The sequence below is a fragment of the Suricata suricatta genome, chromosome 13, assembly GCF_006229205.1.
Source record: "Suricata suricatta isolate VVHF042 chromosome 13, meerkat_22Aug2017_6uvM2_HiC, whole genome shotgun sequence".
Taxonomy (NCBI): Eukaryota; Metazoa; Chordata; class Mammalia; order Carnivora; family Herpestidae; genus Suricata; species Suricata suricatta.
In genome coordinates, this window is record NC_043712.1 from 47,308,174 (window position 1) to 47,320,214 (window position 12,041).

The 12,041-nt window shown below is 39.1% G+C and overlaps 1 protein-coding gene across 2 annotated transcripts in view; it reads right to left on the minus strand.

Annotated features, from left to right (window-relative positions):
• Positions 1-12,041, minus strand: part of FOCAD (focadhesin) — a 315,637-nt gene that overhangs the window by 158,274 nt on the left and 145,322 nt on the right. For both annotated transcript variants that reach the window (XM_029919606.1, XM_029919607.1), the window contains exons 12-15: positions 11,747-11,851; positions 11,046-11,147; positions 10,401-10,531; positions 8,315-8,441 (exon numbers count right to left, since the gene is read on the minus strand). In XM_029919606.1, coding sequence (XP_029775466.1) covers positions 8,315-8,441; positions 10,401-10,531; positions 11,046-11,147; positions 11,747-11,851 — 465 coding nt within the window. The remainder of the gene's footprint in view (positions 1-8,314; positions 8,442-10,400; positions 10,532-11,045; positions 11,148-11,746; positions 11,852-12,041) is intronic.

Genomic DNA, 12,041 nt, shown 5'->3' on the forward strand with positions numbered 1-12,041 from the left:
AGGGATTATGGGCTCCTGGTAGTGAGCAGAATGATCATAACAAGAAGAAATGCCACCCTGAAGTTAATGAAGTAGTGACACAACAAATAATACTGGCAGAAACTTGGGTCCAAACTGTCACATCCCACCTCTCCCTCATGCTCAGGTACACATGGAAAGTTACTACAAAAATAAGTTAACTATTTAGTAAGATCATAAAAATATCCTTAAAATTCTAAGATATTTATTCTGGGAAAATAATCCAAAAGAAACTTAAAACTTTACTTCTGTTGTTACTTCTTAGACTATTAACTCTAAAGAGAGAAAAGTGGGAAGCAACTTACAATCTAGCCGAAAATGAATTATTGGATTACTTATGATACTTTTGCTCAGTGAAATTAAGTCATTAAAATATGTAGGAACATCAAAAATATTCCTAGCAGTGGGGTGCCTGGGTGGCTCCATTGGTTAAGCACCTGACTCTTGATTTTTGGCTCAGGTCATGCTCTCATAGTTGTGAGACTGAGGTCCCAATAGAGTTCTGCACAGGGCATGGACCAGCTTAAGATCCTCTCTCCCTCAAAACAAAACAAAACAAAACAAAACAAAACAAAACAAAAACACTTAAAAAACAACAATCCTCTCTCCCTCTCTCTGGCTCTCTCCCACTCACGCACACTTGTGTACTCACTTTCGCTCGCTCTCTCAAAAAAAAAAAATAAATTTCCAGTAAAATGTAGAGGAGGTAGGAAAAAATATATATATATTTGTAAAGAAAATACAATGGAAAGGTAATGAACACAACGAAAATGTTTTTGGGAGAAGTTGATGAGGGATACTATTTTTTTCATTATTCAAAGTAAATATGATTCCATAAAAACCAAATGTCTACAAAACTGATATAACACCACAACACATCTTTAAAGCTTATAATCTAATTTTTAATCAGTAAAAGCACTGCAAATCAAATCTAGTTTAGCTCAAAACATCTTTTTCATTAGGATCTTTATGCACAGCCTAAGTTATATAAAATCTCATGCAGTCAATCAATCACAAAGGAAACGGAGAAGACATATGGGAAATGAGTACAAATGTCACACTCATAAAGAGATTTCTCGAATATCACACCATAACAAGGTCAACTGAATACAAAGATGACTAATAAAAACAGATAGTGGTCGTTTGTGAATTCTCTCTCAACAAAGCTAAGGTTGGGTTTTTTTGTTTTTTTTTAAGATGATTCAGATGTAGACTTTGAATTCAGACACACTTGGGGGGTGCCTGGGTGGCTCAGTTGATTAAGCGTCAGACTTTGGCTCAGGTCATGACCTCACAGTTTATGGGTTTGAGCCCTGCATTGGGCTCTGGTCTGACAGCTCAGAGGCTGGAGTCTGCTTTGGTTTCTGTGTCTCCCACTCGCTCTGCTCCTCCCCTGCTCACACAGTGTCTGTCTGTCTGTCTCTCTCTCTCTCAAAAATAAACAAACATTAAAAAATTAAAAAAATGAATTCAGACATATTGGGTTTGAATCCTGGCTGTACCATGCATTAACCTTGCATTCACAAGGCTTCTTTCTTTTTTTTTTTAAGATTAAATGCCCAATATTATAATAATGATTGTAGTATATATCAGTTACCATACAGAAAACACTCAGTAAATCAGTACATGTTTACTAATTCTATTATTAAAACATCTCTGACCATTTTACATAAACCAAAATGAAAACATTCCACTAATTTCATTAAAAAACAAAGAAAATGTAGTATGTAGACAAAGTCGTAAAATGGAACATAAGGGACTTCATCTGATATTTCATATGGTTTGATACGCTCCCTTTGTAGCAAAAGGTCCAGAAAAAAGCTTGTGATTTTCCAGTATCCTTTACTTTGAAGTAGAAGAACATTTACGAATCATCCCTATAGGAACAAAATGTCACTTGGCTGACAAGGCAAGTTAAATGCTATAAGGAAGAGAATATTCAAAGGATCAGACTAGACATTCCTCCAACAAGACAAACAAGTGGCCAAGAAACACAAGAAAAGCTCAATATCATCAGGCAAATGCAAATCAAAGCCTTGATGAGGTCCCACTTCACACACACTAGGATGGCTACAGTCAGAAAAAAGGGAAAAAGGGGCGCCTGGGTGGCTCAGTCAATTGAGCATCTGACTTCAGCTCAGGTCATGATCTCACAGGTCATAAGCTCAAGCCCCACATCAGGCTCTCTGCTGTCAGAGTGGAGCTGGCTTCAGATTCTCTGTCCCCTCTCTCGGTCCCTCCCCCACTTTCGTGCACGCATACAAGCATGCTCTCTGTCTCTCAAAAACAAACATTAAAAAGAAAAAAAAGAATAAAGGGGGGGAAAAAGGCAGTTAAGAAGAAGAGTTGCTGACGATGCAACAAAATTAGAACCTTCATACACTGCTGGTGGGCGTGGCCATTTTGGAAAACAGTCTGGCAGTTTCGTAAGCAATTAAACATAGAGGGAGCCTGGGACCCAGCAATCCCATCCCTGAACTGAAATCCCATCCCCAAACTGAAAACACAGGTCTGCGCCACAATCTGTGCACAAATGTTCATAGCAGGCTTATTCATAATAGACCCCCCAAAAAAGGAAAATATTCATTAACTGATAAATGGGTAAAATGTAGAAGAACCATACAGAATATTCTCCAACCATAGAAAGAAATGAAGTGCTGATACATGTTACTGTCAAGAATATGTAAATCCATAGAGACAGAAAACAGATCTGCAGTTGTCTGGACATGGAGAAAATGTGAGGGGTTTGGGGGTGACAGCTAAAGGATACAAGGTTTTTTGTGGCAGTGATGAGATATCTTAAAATTGATCATGGTGACGACTGCTTAACTCGGGAAACATACTAAAATCCATCAAATAGTACCCATTAAATGGATGAAATGAATTATTGTTCAATAAAACTCTGTTTGGAAAGGGGGAGAATATTGCTTCTCAGAGACATAACTTTGTCAAGTCAAAAAGAAGTAAGAAAATTAAGGCAGATAGGGGTGCCCAAGGGCTCAGTCAATTAAGTGTCCAACTCTTGATTTCTGCTCAGGGCATAATCTCATGGTTTATTGGATCAAGTCCCATGTTGGGCTCCATGCTGACTGCACAGAGCCTGCTTGGGATTTTTTTTGTCTCTCTGTCTCTCTGTCTGTCTGCCTCTCTCTTTCTCTCTCTCTCTCCCCCTCCCTCCTTGCAGATGCTCTCATCCACTCTCTCAAAATAAATAAAAATAAACTTTAAAAATAACTAAGGCAAATAGAGACGGAATGGGGCAAAAAGTGATGAGAAACCTGAATGGAAAAAAAATATGAAAAAGATAATGCAAAAAATATCAATTTTCCTTTGAAAATAGTAAGCCCTCAGCTTGAAGATAGAGGAAAGTATTTCTTTCAATGCTCATATTTTCTCAAAGGAAGGAAGCCTCAAAATAACAAGAGTGTCAGACTCAGAGCAACTCTTGGACCTACTTTCCTTCTCTTTCATTTATGAGCAATATGAACCTTGGAAAGTTACTCAAATTGCTAGAGCCACTGCTTCTTCAAAATAAAATGAACTCCCTGGGGCGCCTGGGTGATTCAAGTCAGTAGAACATCAGCTCTTAATTCTCTCTTTCTTTGTCACTGCGCTTCTCCCCTGCTCGCTCGATCTCTTATAAAAGAAAGAAAAACTGAATCCCCGCATCACAAAATGTCCGAATTCACATTCTGTACCCATGAAATAGTAGCTGTAACTTTCACATAGTACAAAACAAACAACAAACAAAAACCATGTGTGAAGTCCTAAATCAACATACCAACAGTGTTAAGGAAAGAGTGCGTTTCTTTCCCAGTTCCACAATGAGAACTACATTCTTGTCTTTACGGTCAACCGAGATTCCAAGAATTTCCCATTTCTAATTGTTGTTTAGTAAAGCAGCACAGAAGAACTCCATATTGGAACTTCTTCACCTTGATCTTCACCTTGACAGAGCTGACATTTAGATTGGAATCCATCCTTTCAAGCTCTCATTGGAGACCATGATAAATGATTAAGCAGCAGTAACTGCAGGCTTAATCTCACTTTACAGGACAAATGAATTTCATGATTGTGACTCTAAAGCTGAGGAGTTCCATATCACCCTTCATAAAAAGAGCTCTGCTTACTAGACAAAGGCAAGGAGGGGAAAGCCCAATGAAATCCAATTTGGGATAGCTTTCCAAATGAGGTACTTTCTAAAAGATAGGGTTATTCAATTTTACTCTCTTTTCCCTATTGGTTTATAAAATTTCACTGTTTTAGGCTTTCTACATTCCTAATTATATTTGACAGTCAAGGATCTAAAAAGCAGTGGATAGACAAATTACTACCAAATGCTACTGGGAAATAGATTTAGAACGACGCTGAATATTTTCATTCTGGAAACTCTTGGCAACCATCAATGCTTCACACATGATATCAATTAGAAGACAGAATAAATGGCCTCACAGAATGCAGGCTGGCAAAAAAAAAAAAAAAAGAGAGAGAGAGAGAGAGAGAGAGAGAGAAAGGTTAGCCCCAAATTAGTAAGTGTGGCCTGGCAAGAGCCACCAAACTGAGCAAATTTTTGTAACTTTAACACACATCATGGGACCTAACAGCAGCAGCGTCACACATAATGAACACATACAAAAAGAGCTTGGAATGGCTGAAACAAAACCCAAAGATATAATAATACCATCAAGGCTCATCAAGGGGAAATTGATTATTTCTACTTAATTTAAATGAACATAAAGCTATTCATGACCAAACATTTTTTAAAAAGAGTATTTCTGTTGCCAAAGTTAACAGTGATACAATCATTTTCAACAAATTTCACAACTTGAGACACCTGAACATCTCTGAGCACAAGATGGTAAATAACACTATTTACCCCTAGTAATTATCAATAAAATAGTGGGGTAGTCCTCTAGACAAGAAAGATGAGAAGTAAAGGATAAGATGGGACACCTGGGTGGCTCAGTCTTGGTTAAGTATCTGACTCTTGATTTCAGCTCGAGTCATGATCTCAAGTTCATGAGTTCCAGCCCTGTGTCAGGGTTCTTGGGGTTTTCTCACTCTGCCCCTCCCCTGCCCCCACCCTCTCTCTCTCAAAATAATAAACTTTAAAAAAGAAAAGAAGGGATAAGAAAATAAGTATTCTTTTTGTTGTTTGTTTTTGAGTAAGAGAGAGCAAGAGAGCGAGGGAAGGGCAAGGAGAGAGAGGGAGAGGGAGAGAGAGAGAATCCCAAGCAGGCACTGCACCTCCAGCCCAGAGCCTAATTCAGGGCTTTGAACTCACAAACCGTGAGATCATGCCATGAGCCTAAATCAAGAGTTGGACACTTAACTGACTGAGCCAGCTAGGTGCCCCAGAAAATAAGTATTCTTTATAGTAAATGAAGTTAACTGATTGCTAATGTTGCTTTATGATTTATTATTACAGGAAGGATTAAAAGACATTAGCATGTATTTGTTAGAATGACTCACTGGATTTCTTATTTCATGTGCAACATGGCAGTTGAAGTTTTTTAAAAGTGAATTTTTGATAAAAATATCATATGGGATTTGGATTTTATAACATGAAAAGAAACAGAAGAGAAAGGGGTGAAACACAATGGAAAAGTGACATGCCTTTAACCGAGCAGAGGAAAAAGTTTTAAGGTATCAAAATAAGACACAGGCGTCACTAATTAAAACACCTAGACAAGAGGTCTCCATTCCTCTACAAGCCAGTGGAATGGGAGACGCAAAGAAGCTGCTATAGGCTGAACATTTGTATCTCCTCCAAAATTTGTATCTTGAAATCGTAATTCTCAAGGTGATAGTTTTAGGAGCTAGGAACACTGGGGGATGACTAGGTCATAAGGGTAGAGCGTTCATGCCTGGGATTGGTGCCCATATAAAGAGACTCAGGAGAACTATCCCTCCCCTTCAGCATGTGAGGTTACGGCAAGAAGAAACCTATCCATGAAGATAGCTATCTACAAACCAAGAGGCAGGCCTTTACCAGACAGTGAATATACTAGGACCTGGATCTCAAATTTACCAGCCTCGAGACCATGAGAAATATATGTTTGTTAATAAGCCACCCATGAGTTTCAGTTATTTGTGTTACAACAACCTGAATGGATTTGGGCAGCATATAGTACTGCATATATATACTGGATATAGACAGTTGGATTAGGGGAATAGATTCAACCATCTCAAATTATCTCCTTTCATATAAAAAGAAGGATCAAGAGCTTCGGCACTGAAAGGACAGGGTTCCATTGGTAGGAAGGAGGTAAGTCAGTATCATGTATTATGTGAGCTTTAGGAAAAAGATTAAAAAAGAAACAGACTACTTTGAACCTCGTTGATGGCACGGATTATATCAAACTGTGTACCAGTTTTTCAGGAGCAAGCTCCATATTTAAAGAGCACCCATGTGGGCAGACATTATGCTAGGTATATTGTGTGTGTGTGTGTGTGTGTGTGTGTGTGTGTGTGTGTGTTTTGAGTAACCTTTTATCTTCATTTGAAGAAACAGAGGGTGAGAGGTTAAGTAAACTAACCTCTCACTAGTAACTGGGATGCATCAGGTATAGTCCTACGACTGCCCCAAAACCACGTCAGGCAACATTTTTCATATCTCCAGTACTTACTAAAGTTAATGATATCTTGGAGAAACAGAATGAGAAAAACCAGCACCACACACTGGGCATTTCTTATGAGTTAATAAGCATCTAGAGACAACAGAGCTGCTGAATGGGTGGAGAACACAATGGAATGACAGTCACAGCCAGACAAAATTACCACTTGTTAGAGGGGAAAAGTTAATTTCAGAAATGAGCTGATTTCTGTTTGGAAAAAATAATGAAAAGGAAATACTCCAAAAATGGGAACAGCAATCACCGTTCAGAGGTAAAAGTATAGAATCCTCTCCTCTCTCAAAGCTTCTATTGAAAACACATTTAAAAATAAGGTTTCGAATTATTTATTATGAAAGTAATGTAATTATTTTTTTAATTTTTATTTATTTATTTTTGAGAGAGAGATAGACAGAGAGACAGAATGCAAGCAGGGGGGAGAACAGAGAGAGAGGAAGGCACAGAATCTGAAGCAGGCTCCAGGCTCTGAGCTGTCAGCACAGACCCTGATGTGGGGCTCGACCTCATGAACTGCAAGATCGTAACCTGGGCCGAAGTCGGACGCTTAACCAACTGAGCCGCCTACACGCCCCAAGAGTAATGTAATCATTAAAGTGACCCTTCCCGATTCCAGATGACTACCTGAAGCAATAAAAAACAGTCCTTGGCTATGTACAGTAGTCCCCTGCTGTACTATGAAACCCCTAACGACTTTGTCAACTATTGGGCACTGGCCTAACAGCACTGCCCTTAGCACACATTGGTTGCTAAACAGTGACGATGCTTGCTTTCTGCTAAAAGAAGGGTTTACTCAAAAGAAAATAAGTTAATTACCCTGCCAAAATCCTGAATAAACAACCTGCCTCAAAGGACTATTTTCCTGATTTATAAAATGATGTTATAATCCCTATATTGCAGAATTCACAAGGAACATAAATGGTAAGTACTTTGCACAAAAAAATGGGCATCTAAACACTCAATACAGCCGTTGCCTGTATTATTGTATCATTATATTCATTATCATATCATCCACAACTGTCATAAGCTTCACCTAGTCTCATTCACTAAAGGACTACAATTGTACAAGTATGTTCAATGTCCAAAAACTTTGGTGAGGTCAATAAATGACCTTTGACATCATTACATTTCTCCAAAATGGAAAGGATTTTCTCTGCTGTGTTGTGATTTGGGGAGTGATCTAGGTCATTCAGAAAATGATTTGGAGGCTCAAGTCTAACATCAATCCATCCTACTCAAACTGAGCACTAGGAAGAAACAATGCTTAGCCAGTCTTCAAGCCAACAATCATTTTTGCTGGCTCTGAAACTGGCCACTGGCTTCTGCCAATCTTCTCACCTCTCTGCTTCTAAGGCTCTCTAATCACAAAACTAAGACACAAATATACTCAAGCATTCCCCTCTACATTAACAAAAACAAATACGAACAAGGAATGGCGTAGAGTGGTTTTCCTTTAGCCCCTAGAGAATGTCCACACAACCAGATGTTTCCGGACTCCCCTCTGGAAAGGATTTCTAAAGGACTGCTTCACTTCCCAAACACAAATCTCTGGGAGTGAATATTCCAACACTTAATTACTGGAATCTGAACTTGCAGCCTTGTAACTACTATGCCTCGTAAAGTACTGTCGGCAAAATGATCAAAAACACTTTTGGAAAGCCTACCTCCGCTTGGCAGAGGGCGTGAAGACCTTGTAGCACCAAGGCGGCTGGGGTGGCTTGATCAGGTTTGGTGCACTCGTTCAACACCTGGGAAATGGCTGCCAGCATATCCGCGCCATGCTGATAGGGCCTGTGAGAAATGATCATTTAGAGACTGGATTAAACCTGAAGTGCATATTCCCACTCCCAGGACTTCTGCCTGAACAAAAAGCACTAGCGCTTCTCTTGACCCTTGTGCCCCCTGAATGCTGACCCTCAAATACTAATGTAGGTTTTCTTCAAAGATTCACATCCACATCACTACTGCCGTAACTTGAGGCTCATTTCTGATACAGAAATATTATCCATAAAAAGAGGACGTGTGCCAACACCTTTTCTTCTTCCCTAAAGTGCAAATCCTACTGTCTGAATTGACACAAACTCAAGTCTATAATAAAGGTGAAAGGAGCTGACTGGCCTCACTGAGATTATGAATACAGATAGAGCTGTCTCCTGCCTGCCGGGTGCTCTGCTCTCAGTCGCTGACTACAAAAGCAGGGACTGCCTATCAAAAGATAATTTATTATGGCAGCGAAACTACGGTGGTTACACCGATCACAATAAGGATGCTGCCGCCACCGCCACTGATGATGAGGATGATGACGACGATGACAACCACGACGATAAAAAATAATGAAATGAATTATAACTGACCAAACACCTCTCTCATGCCAGGCACCATGTTGGATTTACTCACTCAAGCTCCTCCTCACCCTCTCCTCTCTAGTCCACGTGTAATGTGCTATCCCCCACAGGATTTTAACCTCCCCAAGAAATGCTCAGGTCCACCCTTGGTTTTCATTGTAAACCCTGAATGATATAATAGTTATCTCTAATGAAATACCAATTGATAAAACTGCCTGGTTGGATTCTACGGTTCCACTGTCTGGCAAACAGAAATCATTTTCCAAAACTGGAAAAATCTGCCCAATCCTGAGGTGGTCATTGAAAGGAACACTGAATAAATTTTCAACAGACTCTGACCCGGTCTGATATTTAACCTCTACTGAACCTTGACTTTAAGCGTGTAAAATTAAAACCTTGGTTAATGGGGTGCCTGGGTGGCTCACTTGGTTAAACATTCGACTCTTGATTTGGGCTCAGGTCGTGATGTCATGGATCATGAGTTCAAGCCCTACATCAGGCTCCGTACTGATGTTATAGAGACTGCTTGGGATTCTCTTTCTCTCTCTCTCTCTCTCTTACCCTCTCTACCCCTCTCTGCTTGCACTCTCTCTCTCTCAAAAAATAAACAAGCCTAAAAATAAAAATGGTGGCTAATAATGGCTTCATCTCTAAAATATTTTCCATGCTGGAACCTCAAGAGAATCCAAACTCTCAGGTCTTGGGTTATATGTGTGTGACTTGTAGAGTGAGGTTATGTTTGGGTGGGCAAAAGACTAAAGCTGAGAAAAGAGGCAGAACTGCTAAGGTTTAGATCCATTCTGATCTGAGATTTACTTGAAAGAGGAATCATTCACGTTACAGCTTCAGGATTCATCTATAATCTACAATAGCAGAGTCACTTTCCTAATATCCTCACATCTTCCTATACTCTAGAGCATACCCGGGGATTCAATATTATGTCCCCCCTTGTAATAATTCCTAGTAATTAATTCTATGCAATGAATCACAAACAAGGCCTTCCCTATTAAAACTCCTTATAATAGTCAGGCATATCATAGGGAAAATATAAGAAAGAACAGTTTGGCTACAGCCCACTGTTTAGGTTTTAGAAACATGTATACAAAAAAAAAGTACAAAACATAGCATCACATTTTTATTATAATATTATTATCCAGAAAAGGATAGAAATTTTCTATAGATCTAGATACAAGGCTAGATCTGAGATAAAAAGACATGCTTGCTTCTCAAAGTCATTATCCAGTATTACTAAGTATCATAATCAGAAAACTTGAGCTGAAAATTAACTTATTCTTACTCAAATGCCCTTTGCCTCTCTTTCCTGGCCTCTCACTTGCAATAAAAAAAAACTGGGTGCAAAGTAATATATCATGATATACATTCCCAAGAGTTTAATAGATCTTACCTTTGCTTACATATGTCTCTGATCGATGCTGCTTTAGCAATGAGTTTTTCCCACTGGACTTCCCTGCCCACCGACAGAGAAGGTACGTCGGACATGGCCATGAAACGCTGCAGTTCGGGATATACACGATCCTAAAAGGCGATTTCACAAAAAAGGTAATTTCCCTCCTTGCGTTGAGTATTCATTTTACACAGCATTTTTACCTCCAAATCTCGCATTTGCATCACTAATTATAATGTGTTTCTTCTAATCAGCAAAGAAGAATGCTTTTGTGATTGATGGGGATTTTCTTACCCACATACTATTCATTTCATAAGACAAGAAAAAGGTGGCTGAATCTCACCCTAATTACAAAGGCTCTAATCACTTATAATCATACTTCTATTACTTTTTCCATGCAAATGGGAAAATAAATTTCAGAATTAAGGGGAAAGTTTATTTTCTCTTCTCAGTTTCTCTTTGAGAGTCAATCACAACTGACTGCATTACAGATCAAAAGCATCATGCTACACCAAAATTTAGCAATGCAATCACTGACGCGACTCCTTAACACTGCTGTATCAAAGCTTTGTCCCACGTGCTGAAAATCTAATTTGCTTTGGTGAAAGGAACATGCTTGATACACCAGTGTATATCTGAGCCTACCTGCTTTTCCCACAAAGATGTCAGCAAGCGCAGAGTGACAGCTCTTAGTTGTGGAGTAGTTCCAAGAAGTTGGATCACTCGTAGAATTTGTCCTATACACACCTAGAGTACATTGAAGAAATTTCGGTTTCATGAATGTAAATGCAGATAATCCTGAAGTTACCAAAAATAATGCGGAAACCCCTTGTTATAACACAAAGACTGAAATGGAAGCTAACTATAATATTACTCATCTTTCTGAGATGTGGGGGATGGTTTTAAGGAGGAGCTAGCTAGCAATCCAGGGGACATAAAGACTTAATCTCAGATGACAGCCAATGGGAGAACTTGGCTATTAAATGACTTCAATACTTAAATACTTTAGGCCCAACAAGGAAAATAGTGGCCATGGCAAAATGAACGGCTCAAAATTTCGTGATACCAAACAAAATTCAATGTATTATTCATGCCTCACTCTCTTTTTATTATTTATTTTTGAGAAAGAAAGAGTGTAAGCAGGGGAGGGGCAGAGAAAGTGGGAGAATGCCAAGCAGGCTCCACGCTGTCAGTGCAGAGCCCAACATGGGGCTCGAACTCACAAAACTGTGAGATTATGACCTGAGCCAAAATCAAGAGTCAGATGCATAACTGACTGAGCCACCCAGATGTCCCCCATGCCGTACTCTCTTTTTGCTCCCAAGTAAACTGGTTAATATACAAACCTTGTGAACACCAAGTGTAGGTAGAGTGTACAAGATATCATTATATAATGCAGGCTCCAGTGGTCTTCCCAATTTGAACATCAAAACTGGAATCAGATTTGGTACCTAAAATGAATTTAAAGAAGGTATTCACTATGCTTTCTAAAATAGATCTCCAAAGCAATCATTATTTAGGTTTTCTTCAAAGACAAGGGGAATATAAATAAATTTGAAGACTTAATGTTAGCTGGCCATTTGTCATTAATACAATTTCACAGTACAACTAATACTCCATTTCTTTTGTAATTAGCTGCCA